General features: G+C 42.2%; 1 protein-coding gene across 1 annotated transcript; it reads right to left on the bottom strand.

The window, feature by feature from the left end:
- Positions 1 to 757: 757 nt before the first annotated feature.
- Positions 758 to 16755, bottom strand: LOC113017926 (uncharacterized). The gene is made up of 4 exons (XM_026161024.1): positions 16434 to 16755; positions 5140 to 5478; positions 1295 to 1633; positions 758 to 762 (listed from the first exon to the last, which is right to left on the bottom strand). The coding sequence occupies exons 1-4, from the start codon at positions 16468 to 16470 to the stop codon at positions 758 to 760; spliced, it is 720 nt and encodes a 239-aa protein (XP_026016809.1). The 5' UTR covers positions 16471 to 16755.
- Between the last annotated feature and the right edge of the window lie 1477 nt (positions 16756 to 18232).

Genomic DNA, 18232 nt, shown 5'->3' with positions numbered 1-18232 from the left:
TAACGGGCTGGGGAAACATGAAACAACCACAAAGGGAGACGAGGGCTCATAAATACATAGAGGGCACACAGGGGGGAGAGAGAGCACGGGGAGAACTTAGACATAAAGGGCAGGGGAAACATGGAATAAAACATAAGGAGAGACGAGGGCTCACAGATACACAGAGGGGCACACAGGGGGTAAAAGCCATGAAGGGAAAACACTTAGGGAACAACACAACAGGGCAACTCAGAAAACATGGCCTAAGCAAGGAACAAAATACAAAAATACAAGGAACTTAAGAATACTGGGCCCACATGGCCCAGGACCATGACAATCATTAGAAGACATAGCATACATTTTCACTGCTATGCTGATGACACCCAGCTCTATCTATCTATGAAGCCAGATAACACACACCAATTAGTTAAACTGCAGGAATGTCTTAAAGACATAAAGACCTGGATGGCCGCTAACTTTCTGCTTCTTAATTCAGATCAAACTGAGGTTATTGTACTCGGCCCTGAAAATCTTAGAAATATGGTATCTAACCGGATTCTTACCCTGGATGGCATTACCTTGGCCTCCAGTAACGCTGTGAGGAACCTTGGAGTCATTTTTGACCAGGACATGTCCTTCAACGCACATATTAAACAAATATGTAAGACTGCTTCCTTTCTGATAACTATCTCTAAAATTAGAAACATGAAAATATTATCAGTTGATCCAGAATGCAGAACTCGGAGTACTGACAGGAACTGGGAGGACAGATCATGTCTCATCCTGAATAATAAGACTGAACAGAGGACGAGCTATGCTAACAAACATACTGGACAGACACATGCTGGTCAGTATAAATCATATACATGAAGTGATCGAGCCACCACTCGCTGTGGGCTAAGAGCTGAGTTTCAGTTTATTTAGGCAGCAGGTTCTTTGTATAACAAGCAGACTGCAGAAAAGGCCTCAGGAGGTTTCCACAGGTCAGTGTCACTGTCAGTGCTGGATGGATGGGAACGTTTATCATCAGGCAGGAAATTACTGATGAATTTAAAGCATTTCTGATGTACAAAGTAAGTTTTCATAGGAAAACACACACCACAAATAACTGTGCACGTGTAATATTAATACACATAATAATACAATAATGGTGTGGATTAAACGTGGAATCCAAGCAAGGAGTTGAATCTTTGGTATAAATTAAGAGCTTTTCTATTTTACAAAGTTACTTGTCAAATGAAAATATTACTTTTAATGTTGGACAAACTAATATGATAAAAAATAATATAGTTAAGTTTTCGAGTGTGCTGCTGACCTTTGACCTGCAGCTGAACATCTGTCAGTCTGGGTTCTTCTCCCGTCACTCTGATGGTGCAGGTGTAGTTGCTGCTGTCAAAGATGTGGGGTTTCCTCAGAGTGAGGCTGAAGTCTCCAGTCTGCAGAGCGTCAGTCTTCATGGATGTTCGGTCTCTGTAACGCTGGTTTTGATCTGTCAGCTCGTCCTCTTCCTGCTGACGCTGGTGGACGGTTGGAGGATTGAGGTCGTAGCGGCTCCACACCACTGTGGAGGGTCCAGACACAAACGGGATGTGACAGGGCAGCAGGACTGACTCCGCCCCCTCGTACACCTCCACACTGAAGACTTGGTGGGACACTGTGAGGACACAGAGAGACACACATGAATCAGCTGTTTATGTGACCTATAGGTCACATGACCACCTGAGATTAAAAACTAGTTCTATAAGATTGTGTCTGTGTAAGATAGGGTGACCAACCGTCCTCTTTTCCCCGGACATATCCACTTTTCACGTCCTGGGGATTTTCGAGATTGATGAAAATGTCCGGGTTTTCCTATAGTCTGACAGAGGACCCATGTGTTTGAAGTCATCACCGAGCTGCTGCTTTGTGAGCGCTTGTTCTGCGCTCACAGACGGGACAGACGGTGTGCAGCAAAGCGCCTAATGATGTTTAAAAGATCCCAAAGCGCAAGTGCATCATTTCAGATGAACTGCAAAAGAAATTTCCCTCTTACCGGCCCAGTACTGCTAATTCTTCTTATGCAGATGAGGCATTATTTCTGTACCATTATTTAATTCCAGAGGCTTTTAAGTTATTAATTTTTTTTTTTGCACTCGTTGACTTATAAAAACCCATATGACATTTTTCGTCCACACGTAAACGGCGTTTCAAATCACTGAAAACTGAGATTTTTTAAAACTCCTGCCAGGTTGGAGATTTTCGAAAACTCAGTTTTTGCGTTTATGTGTGGACGAGGAATACGGAGTTCGTCACGCAACGTCAAAGGCGTGTGTCTTTTTTCATGCTCTGCGCCACGATACTGTTTACATGAGATGAATTTCTACAATCACGGATAGAGACAAAATATTGTTGCTGTTAATCTGACTATCGTCTTGATGCATTCTTAATCATCCAGGAAAGTAAATCTCCAAAAGTTGATTCTGTTCATCTGGATGTAGCGTTTTGTGGGAGAAACATTTCGTCTCTCATCCAGGTGACTCCTTCAGTCTCAGCTGACTGCAGGTTTCAATCTTATAAACAGTACATTTGCATAATGACTGAAACCAGCCCACTGAAGGAACAAAGGGCTGGGAGGTCAGTTCCTTAATCTTAATTATGCAAATTCTCATGACCATTGATCAACAACCACTGATCAACGGCTAACTACTCCTGACATTTTGGAGATGTTAGCTCTTTATACAGTAAAGTTACAGTAGGATCCCACAAAACGCTACGTCCAGATGAACAGAATAAACTTTTGGAGATTAATCTGACTATCTTCAGGTTTTACACGCTTACTTATACTTACGCAATTACTGTCCCTCCGTTTAGAAAGGCAGAGTGTGGTGTGATTATTTTACGTGTAGTTGTTTTTTTCCTGTGTAATATTCAACATTGCTATCAATACATTTTTCAAAAAATGCCTCTCTGTGCAAAATGGGTTCAAAAACATGACAGCTGTGGTCCATGATTTAGACAGGGGGAACAAATCGTGGCAGGATCAGCCTGATATTATCCGTATCCCACTGTAACTTTACTTTATAAAGAGCGTTTAACATATCCAAAATGTCAGGAGTAGTTATTCATTACAACAAGTGTTTGTGAACTATAAAAGAATGTGGGATACTGTTTGTCTGTGATTTGGAGAGCCCAGCGCGAAGGGGAAAATAATTGTGTCAGAGACATTCCTTGGCAGTTGTGCAGGTGAAGCTAAAGTCCCTTATGCTAGCAGTGTCTAGGCGTCCTTTTTATTTTATTTTGTTATCAATTCAATCCTTAAAGGCTGATAATCACGTGTTTCCTGTTGGTGAGCTTCTGTCTTTAGTGCCTCTCTGTAGGTCAAACCTTTCTGTGCTGTTCACACCTGAAGGCTGTTTGTACTTCCTGGGTTAGTTTTCAGCAGTGTGTGGGCACATTTATGAACATCAAGTCTCTCAGTTCTGTAAATTAAACACCAGCTGATCGGACTGCTCATACTTTGGTCTTAGCATCTGACATATATACAGCTACAGCACAGCTGTTTATAAAGCACATATGCATGTGCATTGTTCTTGTCCCTGCAGAAGTCTGTTAGTGTGATAACCTCTGACCCAATGTTCCCTCTAAGCTGCGCGCGTGCGCAGTTGTGCGCTGCTGGCACGGTCTCTGCGCACAGAAAATCTGTGATGCGCACACACACACAAAATCTAACCTGAATTGAAATTGAAATAAATACGTTAACAATTCTGTTTTGCAGTGTTAGTAAGGGACTGGCTGCTCCAGTATGGGATTAGAACGATGCCACCTTATCCCATAGTCCAGCCAATAATGCGATTCACATTCGTATATACGCAGCTAATCAATGTCGTCGACAGGCTATGACAGCGTCCTTATGTGCCAACACCGGTGTTTTAGCTAGCAAAGCGGCTGATGTGGAGTGAAGCCACTTAATGACAACGTGTACAACCATTGGAGATGTGAGCAGGACAGACGGAACAACTGACGAAAAAGTGTGGACTTTACACCAGTTTTTAAATTGTGTTGATCGGCCACGTAAAACCAGAGTTATGATAAAAATATCTGCAATGTTTGGTTTTCTTCCTGAATACTGTCGTTGTTTATATTTACTGCAGGAAGAAACGGTACAAACAGCGTTTTATAAGGAAAACGCTCGAAAGCCTGTGAGCAAAGACAACACCAAAAAAACCCAGCCTTTCCTATTGGTGGAAAAATGTACCATGTCGACCAATCAAAAAATGGTATGGCAACATGGCATTTAGTTTTATAGGAAGGGGGAAGTTTTGGAGTGACGGCGGTGTTTTGAGATGTGAGAGATTTGCGACATTTAGCACAAATCTTGTGTAGTTAGTGTGTTGTTAGTGTGTTGTGTAGTGTAGTGTAGTCAATAGTTTTGTTGTGTGTGTCAGAACAATGCTGAATGTTACAGGTGTTACAGCAGTGATACATCTCCTGTTGTCAGGCAAGTATCAGGCTGTTGTTCTCCTTTATCTCATAGTGGACAGAAATTATTTTTTGGAGTCGCACAAATAATTTGTGTGGCATCAAATTTGATGCAGAACAGCTGATTGTTCTGTAAATAGTTTAAGAAAACGCCTTGGCTGCATTTTTCGGTAAACAGCTGCAAAAAATTTTGTTTGCATAACTCAGTTACTGTTTTGAAGAAGTAACTATATAATTAATTGCCCAACATTGGTCATTATATACTGTATTTTGCAGACAGAGTTACAGGACTCTCTCCCAGACCACAGACTCATAATACAAGTCAGAGCTTTATAAAAAAATAAATAAATAAAGTTGTGTTTTCAAAATTGGAGTTCAAGTTATTTTTACTTCCAATAGTGTTAACATACTGCACAGGTCAATGACTAGATTTTTTTTAATTTTCATTGTAAGTGGGCTAAAGCAGTTAATTAAAAGTAGTCTAACATAAATGCTGTAATTGGATTATTTTAATAAACATGTAACTTGGATGGATTCGATGCTGCCGTGACCACAGTGCACACGTCTGCTGTCGCTCACAGTGGTCCTAGTGTCCGCTCAGGGAGTTTGTGCATTCGCTCAGACACATGAAAAATTAGAGGGAACATTGCTCTGACCTCTGACCTTTTATAGTCTCAGGGGATTTTGGGGTGTGTTGCTGACCTTTGACCTGCAGCTCTACTGCTGTCAGTGTCCGTTCATTTCCAAATGCAGTGATGGTGCAGGTGTAGGTGCCGCTGTCAGAGGTGATGGGGTTCCTCAGAGTGAGGCTGAAGTCTCCGGTCCTCAGAGAGTCCGTCTTCATGGACGTTCGTCTCCTGTAACGCTGGTTTTGGTCTCTCAGTTCATCTCCTGCATCATTACGCTCATGGACGATTGGAGGATCGAGGTCATGGCGAGTCCACACCAGAGTGGGGTCAAAAGGTACAGAAGTGTCCTTGCAAGTCAGCAGGACAGACTCCACCCCCTCATACACCTCCAGAGCCAAGGCATGCTGGGAAACTGAGGACACAGAGACAGAAACATGAATCGGCTGTGAATGAGTCTAAACCTGAACTCTGCATCAGTTCAATCAGAGTCACACAAATCTGTGCAGATATAAAACATCAGCTACCTGAAGTCCTCAAATATAAATGAGATCCTCTGTTCTTAGATGTTATTGGACCTGAACTGAGAACGTTAAAGAGGACAGAATAAACCCAGCCCACGCTGTCACGCTCTTTTACATCGGTTTGTTGCTGCTCTCTGTGGTCACACATAAAACCGTCTCTGTGGGCGATCTGAAGCCTGTCAGTGTTCAGATACAGTCAGCTGTGGTTACTCTGGATGAACTGGTCCTTTAAACAGACCAGAGGCAGCGACAACAGCGTGTATCTGACAGGAAGTTTAACCACACAGTAATTCATGGATACATCATACATGGCCCATATAGTGACATGAAGAAATATAATGCAATTTGGCCTTTGAAGTGACTTTTTTGTTAGGGAGGATTTGTTTGTTGTTGAGTGCAATGTTAAAATAAGTTCTTGAAAAAGGAAGCAATTACCGTATTTTCTGGACAATAGAGCGCACCTGTATATAAGCCGCATCTGCTCTATTTTTAAAAATTTTTAAAAAACATATACAAGCCGCACCCGGCTATAAGCCCCAGATATCTATGATGAAAAATGAGATATTTACTGCATGTACAGAACGATTTTGTACTGTAAATGTACATGTATGTACCTGAACAGATTCTTTCCGAACAATGCCTTTTAACACGGCAGCAACTTTGCTGATTAAAACGGAACAGAACCAAGAGAAAATAACTGGTATTTATTTACCTTCATTTCTCCTGTATTTGAAACCACAAGTCACTTTAATCATCTTCGCTGAAACCCATGAAGTCATCTTCTTCAGTGTCGGAGTTGAACAGGCTCAGAAGAGCTTCATCACATCTGTCTCCAGCAGAGATGGGCATTAACGTGTTACTTGTAATGCGTTACTGTAATCTGATTACTTTTTTCAAGTAACGAGTAAAGTAAGGGATTACTATTGCAAAAATGGTAATTAGATTACCATTACTTTCCCGTAGTAACGCTGCGTTACTGCGTTACTAAAACCGCGATTTTTTTGCGAGAATGTCTCATGACAGTGACGTAAGCGAGTGCGCCGTTCGTGACAACAGCTGTGTGCAGATCAACAGAGGATCAGTATGAGCGTGCATCCTCCCGGGCGCTTCCCATAGCACTATCATCCACCCTTTGGTGTTAACTTTGACCACTATGCCTTTCGGGAGTTGTTCTTTCGGCATAGTTATGCGCTTAAAAATCACCATTGCTGGAAGTTTTTGTCCGGATGCCGTGCATGTCAGAACGCAGGTGAAGTGCGTCCTCTCATGGCCTGTTGTTTTCAACAACACGGATGATGCACCTGTCTTGTTAACGGTCCTGGTCAGAGGCAGATCAAATGTTAAAGCTACTTCATCCATATTGATTATGTCGTTAGGGCCGATGGAGTTTTCTTGTATCTTTTTTTCAACGAATTTGTGGAAGTTTTCAACTTTTTCCTGATAGTCAGGGGGGAGTTGCTGACAGACAGCGGTCTGTGCCCTGATGGACAGGTTTTTACGTCTCATAAATCTGAAACACCATGACGGCCCAGCTTTGAAATGTTCAATATTCATTTCGCGGGCGATTGTTTTGGCTTTCAGTCGGATCTGTACGGTGGATACACCTCGGCCACCTGCTCTCTGTGTGTTCATCCATTCCTCCAGGACATTTTCAAGTTCAGGCCACCTGATTTTATGTCCTCTGAAAGCTTTTCTCGACTTTTGGCATTGCATGAGCTCTTCCCGCTGTCGCCTCCAACGTCTCACCATAGACTCATTGATGCTAAGCTTGCGTGCAGCAGCGTGGTTTCCCTCCTGGATAGCAAGATCGATGGCCTTCAACTTAAAACTTGCATCATACGAACTTCTTCGTGTGGTTTCCATGATGAAGGGGCGAGGATTTGAAAATAATTACCAGTTGGTAATTTGTTGTGCGTGTTCTATCTGCTAAAGAAAAAGTAGCGTACTCTTCTTTGCGTTGATTTTTCGTCTATCTTGTTTTTGATTCTAATTCTGGTTAGAGTCCCCCAAGTGGTGGAAGAAAAATCCACAGAATAGCCGCACCCTTGTATAAGCCTCATTGTTAAAAAACTAGGAAAAAAGTAGCGGCTTATAGTCCAGAAAATACGGTACTTAATATGAAGGCAACATGAGCAGAAACATGCTGAGGCTATGTTAGTTCAGTGAGAGCGTCAAAAACTACTGTGTCCACTTATGGCTGCATTTTGATTTTGTTAAATAGGAACAAAGAGGCAGGAGTGCTGCCACGTGTCTGAAAGAAAGAGAGGACCAATGTTTTTATTTGGTAATGAAAGTATGCTGTCCTCGCCTTGAGTTTCCCGGGTTTCACCAGCTAGACAGCGAGATAATGATGCTTCTATAACCAGACTTATTTTACTTTTTGTGCTGATTTATTTAAGAATGGCCTCTGACCATTGCCTTCTCTTTGACCATCGTAAAAATGAAAACATGCTAAATATCTTATTAGCTGACTAACATTGCGAACTAGCTTATTCCAAGCTACAGGATTGTTGAACAGGCTCAGAAGCGCTTCATCACATCTGTCTCCATCAGTCTCGCTCTCCGTGTCACTGTCATCCTCCGGTGAAGTTGGCTCTGAAGGTGCGCCGCTCTCTTCGCGCAGCAGTCCAGCCTTTCGGAACCCGTTCGTGATGGTGGATTCTTTCACAGCACTCCACGCTGTTAGGATCCACTGACTGACATCAGAAAAGGATGCTTTTCGCATGCAGCCAGTTTTTGTGAATGACTTTTCACCGCTTGTCATCCAAGTCTCCCACTCAACCGCTGCAATACTTTCGACCAAAACAGGCGCAGCTTGATGACACCATCAACATGCGCTATCGCGGTAGAGCGATATAGTCAAAATCTCTACCACTGGCCAAATTTATATCGTTTCTACCGTAAACCGTTTATACCGCCTCCCCTAGTTTGGAGTTCATGTGATGGTTTTAAGTTACTGTCTTGTTATCACATGGAGCTCAGCCTCACATACGCCAAAAAAAATGACAGAGGACTTTAACTGAAAAGCAGAAAGAAGGTAAGAAAACATAGTAAACAAAACTGTTAATTTAAGGTTATGACTCTTAATGCATGTATTTTATCTTCCCACTAGGTTGATTGGTTAATCTAAATTGCCCACAGGTGTGAATGTAAACGGTTTTTCTGCGTCAGGCTGTGACCTGTGCAGGGTGTACCCCTCCTCTTGCCCTGTTGTGGCTGGGATAGGATAAGCAGTCAAAGTTAGGTTGCAGTGAAACACTCAGTATGCTTTACAGCACATGCAGCTGTGAGTGGGAGAAGCACTGCAGCTGCAGAACATGGAGCAGAATGTTCTTAGTGGAACACAGATCTGATCTGAGGGTGGATCTTACCAGGGTAAGGACAGAAACATCACCATATATGTCCCAGCTGGAGAAAATATCTGAAAAGTATGAGCTCCTTAAACCTTTTATTAACAAAATGCCCATGACCAGCTGGTCCTTGTAAGTAGGGCTGGGTATCATCACTGAGTTCTATAACTGATTTGATTCGATTCGATTTTGACTCAGAGTTAGAGTTCTGATCATTTATCAGTACATATCCATATTTTTATATCATCTATAAAAACAAAGCTGACACTTGCGAGACTTCATCAGAGGTGTAAACATCACAGCAGCTTCACTTTCCTCTGCTGATCATCTAGTGACACTCTCACACTGCTCACACTGTCACAGCTCAGAGTTCAGCTTCACCCACACTGTGGAGAGTGAGACTGAGACCAGCTTGATTTTCCGACTTTATTTGACCTTAAACACTGTAATGATTTGGTTTAAGAAATTTGAAATTGTTCTGTGTTTGGTAAGAGGATCTGCCCTTCAGAGAAAACTTCTGTAAACACTGTTAACTTGGGCTCATCGCCACCAGCAGACACAGGTTAACAGCATTGTGGGTTACATAAGTGACAAGTTAATAGGCCTGAACTCACAATAGACATTGGTTGTCACTGAATCTAAAGTTTGGGTCTCTGAGTTTAAAAGTTAATACTGCCAGTAACTAACACGAGGAGTAGGGCTGGGCCATATCATACCGTTCACGGTAATACCGGTATAATGTCGGGCAACAATAAGAAAATGAAATATCGCGATAGAATTTGGGTAAAACGCGCATGTGTAGTGCCTTTGTTTACATACGCACATGACGGCAACAGAGAATGAAAACGGCGAAAGCGGATCATTGAATGAAACGGATGAACCAGAATTGGTTTGTAAAAATTCTGCAACTTCAGTGGTGTGGAACTGGTTTAGCTTTCGTCCGTCAGATACACAACAGAGCACTATTTTTGGTAGAGCATGCTGGCGGGCCGTCGTTATTACCGTGTTTTTTGGAAAGTACGGCACACTTCAAATCAATCCCCAAAATGGACAGCAAGGACTTTGTTGCACAATTTTGCTCATTTCTAGTGGAATTCAAACCAACAACAGCAGAGATAAAGAGATTGTCCCCACTTTAAAATAATCAAACTGTTCAGTCAAGCATCAGCAATGGGTAGCCAGATAACATCACCGTTCCCATCCTCACCACCAGTATATATCAAGGCCATTACTACGTAGTGTGACTACTTCACCACTGCATGGCCACGGAGATTAAACCTTTCCAAATATCTGTCTGTGTTCAACAACACCATGAGACTGTTGTAGATTATTTAAGCTGTTTGATAGAAATACATTGAAAGCCTCAAGTACAAACGTGTACACTAGCACTCTGTGCATTGGGACTTGGTAAGACTGTCTGCGCTCAAGAGATTTGCCATAAATGGAGCAAAAATCACTCACAATGTACAAGTGACAAGCACGGACTAGTGCAGGATGTGGGAGAGGCCGGGGGCAAGGCAGAGGGTGGCAGAGAGGTGGAGGAAGAGGAAGGAGAGAGGTTTCCAGTGCAGAGCCACAGATCATTGGGTAGGGATTGTCCTGAAATGTGGCGAGTCAAGGCTGAGTGACTCTGGGCAGAGAAACTAAAACTTTTTAGTAAAAAAAAGTTACTACTAATTAACTAACTACTAACTACTCATGCTGATTAACACAACAAACACACGTTACATGCACTTCTCTCCACGACCACTAGATGTCTCCACACTCTGTGCTGACTCCAATGATCAGAGCTGCTGAGCCTGTTTGCAGACAGAGGAGGAGCTCCTGGTGATCCGTGTGGCACTAAAAAGCTCTGATAACGTCCATCCAGCAGCTGATAACAGGGACATTTGGTGCCATGTCAGAGCTGCACAGTCAATCATCCGTTTGGCTCTTTAGTTTGAAGAGTTCAAAGCAGCAGCAGAGAATCTAAAGTGTGTCACACAGCACCAAGTTTCCTTTGGTCACATATGAAATGTGAGTCAGAGCTTCAGCTACACAACAACACACACAGCAGCTGATTGTAACACGAGCTCATCTGAAAGGCCACCAAGAAGAATCCAGAGATTTGAAAGTTGCTGCTTTGGATTGTTAGTTTGATCTGAATCAGAATCCAGTGTTTGATGGAAATCTCCTCCTGCTGCACTTCAACACATTAAAGAGAGAGAGATGAAAGAAAAGCTGATGATGAGAGCAGAGAGAGGAAGGTGTACTTACCGTGCAGGAGGATCACAAACACCACAAACATCTTCATGTTCCTGTCAAACTCAGAGACTCTTTAAAAGCCCTTCAGGACATCAGCTCACAGCAGCTTCACTTTCCTCTGCTGATCATCTACTGACACTCTCACACTGCTCACACTGTCACAGCTCAGAGTTCAGCTTCACACTTTGTTAAAGCACATCTGTGGAATGAAGTCTGACCGGCCACAGATCACTTCTGAGGAAAGAGGAGGACGTCGGCTTTCCTCGTAGTTTCACGCCCGAGCGCTGCGGGTTGGAGGCGGCTGCTGTGGCCTCACCCTGACACGCACAAAGCTCCGCCTCCAGTCCTGACCTGAAACATCCACTGTAGCTACAATGATGCAGATGTGACCCTCAGCAGCTGGATTTCCTCTCCATAGATGTGTTTCCATGCAGATCATGGACATAAAGCAGCTCCAGGATGAAGAGTGTGAAAGAACTTCTTCCACTACAGTATTCATTACAGCACTGTGGCACTCCACAAACCCTCACACTGTCTCAATCCCTGTTTCCAGTTTGACTGAGAGAAGGCCTGAAGCTCAGCCAATCACAGGACAGGAAGTGATCAGCTGACACAGTGATTTGAAGCTGTCAGGGTGAGGCTGCTTCATGCAGGTGTGAAACTATGAGGAAGCTGAACGCCTCCTCTTTCCTCAGAAGTGATCTGTGGCAGTCTGCCATCATGTTTGGCTGCTCACACTAAGGCTACGTCCACACGTACTTTGGAAAACTGAGATTTTCTGTTTGTGTTTTTAAAGAAAATCTCGCCAAAAACGCAGTCAAACACGGTCAAGAACATGTCAAATCCACGCCGTGTAGAAATGTTGGCCAATCAGGAGTCTAGAAGCCTGGGAGGGAAAGAGTGAGCAGGTTTGATGCAAACCTGAAGTACTTCTGAAAAGTGTTTGTGTTTTTAAGTGCCTTCATCAAATGTTAATGACCAAAAACAGTACTCTGGCTGCTGTAGACTCACAACTTAGGAATGAACAAATGCATACAACATGCATAAATTTAAATTAAATACAAATTAAATTCATTAAAAACCGACAACGACGTGGCGTCTGGATTTAGGTTGTGACAGCGTCTGTGTTGACTCTGTTCACTCTGACGTCTTTGTAAATGGAGGGACAGTAACTGTGTGTGTACATGTACGTGTGTAAAACTGCAGATAGATTAACAGCAACAGTATTTTGTGTTTATCCACCATTGTAGAAATTCATCTCATGTAAACAACGCCGTGGCACACAGCGTGACGTCAAAAAAGGCGCACACCTTTGACGTGACTAAATCTCTGTTTTCCTCGTCACCACGTAAAAGCAAAAACTGAGTTTTAAAAATCTCAGTTTTCAGTGATCGAAAACGGCGTTTACGTGTGGACGAAAGGTGCAAAAGCATAGAAAAGTAGCAGTAAGTATTTAAGTACAATTTTCAGGTATCTGTACTTTACCTGAGTAGTTTTTTTTCTAACTACTTTTTACTCCCTACAATTTTAAACACATATCTGAACTTTCTACTTCTTACATGTGTTGTGATTTTCCCAAGTGCATCATTACTGCTTTTGCTATAATGGTCATATTTTATTAGAAGTTTATTAGGAGTTTTTATTTTGAGATATTACAATCAGAACAGAAAAGAAAAAGAAAGAAAGAAATTGGTGATGAAGTTTACAGAAGGAGAGGGAGAGAAAACACTGAGGATCTGCTGCAAACCTGTCCTAAAAAACAAACAAACAAACAAAAATAATCAAACACACAACAAAACCAGACAACAGAGAAACTGCAGCCATGGTGCTGAAGTCACAGGGAGCCTGCAGGATCCCATCAGCCGGATGCACCAGAGCAGAGCGCACACAGGCCCAGAGATCTGAGATCCAAGGGCCCCCCATCCCCCAGCAGGGGCCTGACAGAGCCAGGGGGCCAGGCCCCTCCAAGCAGCCATTAGCCAGTACACACCCAAGTACCCCCCAGCCCCAGACACCGAGAACCACCAACTCACCAGAGGATGGGGGCACCAGCCACAGACAGAGAGTGTGGTGGGAAATAGTGTCTATTTTGATAGTTTATTAGAGATTTCCATCATGAATTCATTGTGGAAACTGAGCACAAGTTAAAGACCAAACACAACTAAATGTGTTTATCATCCAAATATAAAAGGGTGTTCTAATAATATGTGGCTTACACGCCTGTTAAAACCTGCCTGGTGACAGATGACACTGACAGTAATCTGCTGATGATTGAACTGCAGATTTAATGCAGGAATATTTCCTGTTTGAACTCTTCAGGGACCCGTGTATTTCCTGAGCAAACACTCTTCTCCTCATGCTGCTGCTGTGCTGGCAGCTTTAAGATGCAACAATAAATATTTCTATTGATTTGCACAGAAAGCTTTGAAAAAGCAACAGAACAATAAAAGCAGCAGCAGCTCTGACTGTGTTCATACCAACTTAAATATGTCAAAGTCAGGTTTCTGTTTAAAACACTGAATGTTTGAGTTACAAATACACAGATTTAACTACATTAACTTAACTGTGGTGTAAAAACTGGATTCATTGACTGCTATGTAGCAAACATAGAGCTCAGTTTAACACACAGAGTAGAAAGGTCTGTATAAGAATGAAGCTGCTGATGCAGGGCTGTACACATGTTCCTGTTTAGAGGCAAAGTCGCCCTCTACAATGTAGCAACAGGAAATAGAAACATAGTTTTATTTTCCTTCTTTTTCTTCTGGTTCAAGCTGAATACAGTTAGAATAAAAAGTTAGACTAAAGTTTGTACTCACATATACTGATATGATTTTATCATTATATTAATACAGCACAAGCTTCAGTTAGCTTTGCACAAAAATACAAACATTGTTCCAACTTCCTGCTCTGACTCGGCCTCAGGATGTCTAGAAGCAAGAATCAAGCGCACCCAAAGGAACCAAGCGCACCAGTGGTCACGTGCTCAGCACACAGAGTGGGAATGACTGAAGGAGCTGCTGTGACGCAGCTATGATGCAGTTTTGTGTGACTGAGTGAGTTGATGGATCTGTAAGTGTTCTTACTTTGGCAGATTCATTAACATGATGCTGATTATAATCTGGCTGTAATCTCCTGCAATGACCACAATCAGCGGGATGAGGAATAAAGGACTTTTCTATGGTTTCCTTTAGCTGTTGCTAGCTTGCCATATTTATGCCTCACTATTAGCAACTTGGAAGACATGCGCTATTTAGCCAATTCTGGGTCTGCAGTGACCCCTTGTGGACATTGTGAGATGTTGCTTGTGTTGAGTAGATGATGTGTTGTGATTGTTTTCCTAGTTATCTATGACTCTACTAATGATAAAATTGCCCATTTCTGTTTCCAGAAAACCATGTTTATAGTCACACGTGCTGTTTACTATAAAACAAGAAGTTCAAGTTTGGCTGCACCGAATTCAGATTAAGCCTCACAAACATTTTCATGTAAACAAATCTTTGGTGGGACTTAATTTAAAAAAATTAACCAAACTCCTGGACTGCTGCAGTCTCTCTCTTTTCTTTCGGAAAAGACCAAAGCAGACCCCTGGATGGGGCTCATCCAGCAGGGGGGCTTCTGCACAAGCTTTAGAAAAACTGCCCAAAATGCATTGACAGAGACATTTCAGGGATTTTAAGTCATTCTGCACTCAGATGGCTTAATTGTTAATCGCGTTAGTCATGAAAATTGTGTTAATGGGGCTTAAATGCGTTAACACTGACAGCCATGATTATTATATTCTGTTTTTTGCCTGTCCTGTCCGGCAGTATAGCTGCACAGGACAAGACGAGAATGAGAATTATTATCTGAAGGCCAAAAAAATGCCCAAAAGAATTATTTTCCAAAGTGCATCATTACTGCTTTTGCTATAATGGCAGTCATATTTTATTAGAAATTTATTAGGATTTTTTATTTTGAGATATTACTATCAGAACAGAAAAGACCTTCCGAAGAAAGGAAAAAGAAAGAAATTGGTGAGGAAGTTTACAGAAGGAGAGGGAGAGAAAGAAACACTGAGGATCTGCTCCAAACCTGCTTATAAGACACACTGAGCAGTGTGGGGATTAGAGAAATATTTTGCTGCTATTGTTAATAACCATCATTACCATTGCATTAATAATTAATATTGATATTGCATTCAGATGTTTAAACATATTGGTACCCAATTAGCCTTTATTACAGGTGCAGTTATAACCACTTTAAACTGTTGAGTTAAATCTATAATCTTAAATGCGTTTGAATGCTTGTTATAATCTTCAATGTGTACGTGCTGGCCTTCTGTCTGGTGGAAAGGTTACAAGGTTTAGCTGGTGAGGTGAGAGGTGAAACTGAGTGAATGTCAGGTCGACACACACACACACACACACACACACTTACACAGCAGTTAGACTCAGGGGTCGGTGAAGGTTCAAATGATATTTTGTAAAAGCTTGCAACTGCAAAATTGTGTTTGCAAAAGAAGAGTTTGTTGCAGAAGGTGGGCCTGATGTTCCAGAAGATGAGCGCGGGCAGGACGTGCGACAGGAAGACTCCTGGGATGGAGACGAGGCGATGTTCTTTTCAAACTGTGTTAAAGGTCATTGTGGTTTTGACTTGACGTGTGCATGTTTTGTATCTGATGACGCATGAGGGGGCGTTAACCCTGATGAATCAAAAGCAATCTGAAGTGTCTTTTTGGGCGGAGATCTACAGCTGATGTTTTGCAGTGTACATCTCCCCACGCTGCGTGTGTTCATTAAAATCATCGTTTGACTCCACCCGGCCGGATCAGTGTTGTTGTTTTGGAATTCCTCCTGTATCCCTCCTCAATATTTGAACCCTTAACAGCAGCACACAGGACTACATGATATGTTTAGAGGCAGCAGCCAACCAAGATAGTGTGTCTGTGAGTACGTGTGTGTGCACCTGTGTGTGTGAGCGCTTGTGTTCACAAGCTTTTACAATGTAACTGTCTAATAGTGGGTATATGGAGCCATAGCCCCCCCCCCAGGAGATGAAGCAGGCATGGAGGAGATGCAGGTTCCAGACATCTAGATGCCCCCAGAGTACGAGAGCCCAAAGAGGCTCACGGCAGGGGGAATCGCACTACCTACTCAGAAAAGACCAAAGCAGACCCCTGGACGTCAGAGGCGCGAGCTGCACCTGAGTGTAGCACTTCCGCTCACAGAGGACTGTCTGCGGAGCTGCTGCAGGTTAAACAGAGACTTTCTTACCGTTCATGAGGAGCAGGAGCACCACCAGCGTCTTCATCCTCCTTTAAAAACAACTCAAACCGACACAAAGTCCCGTTAAATCCTCTGCTGACCCAACGAACCCACAGCTGGACACACCTGCAGCTCCAAACACGCCCACGCACAAAGGTTACTTTCTGTTTAACAGGAAGTCTCCGTGTGTCGCAGATATCAGATAATAAAATGTGAAGTAGATTTGAAATAAAACGTATAAATGCGCCACATGAACACAAACAGCTGGATCATTGTGGTCTGACAGGCCTGTTAAAGAAAGTCTGAGGCTCAGTAATGTTTGTGGGAATAGTTCATGGAGCTGTGATCACCTTCATGCAGGAAGTGAACTTTGTTATGGTGAAATTATAAAAGCGTTTCTATTTAAAATATGTTTAATAAAATAAAACATTATTATATTATGATTTAAAGCTTCAGCCTTTAAAGTGGTGAGAGAGTTAAACTGAACACATCCTGTTAAAATCTGATTCATGAGGCAGTAATAAGATCTGCAACAGATTAATAACATAATCTGAGTTATGGAAGAGCCTCAATAAATTAAGAGTAATATCATCAGTTTTCATTAACTTCCACTTAAGTCATAGTTTTCAGTAATACAGGATCAAATATAACCCAATATAAATGTGATTTATGATATAAATGCTCATGTGCTGATGAGAAAAGAAGTCAAATGTGACATTTTCACATTTAATTGTCTGTGTTGATTCCTTCAAAATTTAACATTGGGAGATGTTGACATCAGTGGGAATCTGTTTTGGGATTTTTTTAAATTAACTTTTACTGTTTAATCAGTAAAAACATAATAAAAACTATGAAACTGTAGTCATGCTTTTTATGAGTGTGATGTGTGGTAGACAATGTTCCCTCTAATGTTTCACGTGTCTGAGCGAACACACAAACTCCCTGAGCGTCCCTTGGACCACTGTGAGCAACATCAGACGTGTGCACTGTGGTCACGCCAGCATCGAATCCATCCAAGTTACTTGTTTATTAAAATAATCAAATTACAGCGTTTATGTTAGACTACTTTTAATTAACTGCTTTAGCCCACTTACAATGAAAATTTTAAAAAAAAATCGTCTACACATACTACACTACCCATGTAGCATGTTAACACTATTGGAAGTAAAAATAACTTGAACTCCAATTTTGAAAACACAACTTTCTTTTTTCTTTTTCTTTTTTTATAAAGCACTGACTTGTATTATGAGTCTGTGGTCTGGGAGATATTGAAATCAATTTCTCCAATGTACCTTTTCAGGTAACGAGAAACTGTTGACTGGGCAGCTGTCATCTCCTCTGGAAAGATTAGAAGCTCCTTCACTGTTTTTACAGTTGGGTTTTTTTCTGCGATGAAATGATGCAGTCCTTCTGGTGGGAGTAAACCAGCTACAGAACCCACAACGGGACGCCAGCACTTGATTACAGACATTGGGGCCTGAATAAGTACTTTGTGTCCTATCTGTGCCAAAACAGGGAGCAGTGTGTCCTTAGTAGGAACCTGCTTGCACTCATGTGCATCAAGTACTTCCAGCAATTCATCTGTATCCACTGAATTGAAGTCATCCAAAGCCTTCAGGAGAACAGATCGCTCTTCTTGTGAGACGTCCAAAAGAAAGGAATCTTTTAAACTACTGGTTGTCGAGCCGCACAATATCTCCTCCAGAAAGGGTATTGCAAGCTTCACTGGGAAGTAACCAGCTTGTTTCCACCCTACAACAAACACTCTAGCTATAGCCTGCCATTCTTCACACTGAAAGTCATGCCGG

This window comes from Astatotilapia calliptera, unplaced genomic scaffold, assembly GCF_900246225.1.
Source record: "Astatotilapia calliptera unplaced genomic scaffold, fAstCal1.2 U_scaffold_29, whole genome shotgun sequence".
Taxonomy (NCBI): Eukaryota; Metazoa; Chordata; class Actinopteri; order Cichliformes; family Cichlidae; genus Astatotilapia; species Astatotilapia calliptera.
This window is presented reverse-complemented; position numbering and strand designations above follow the sequence as displayed.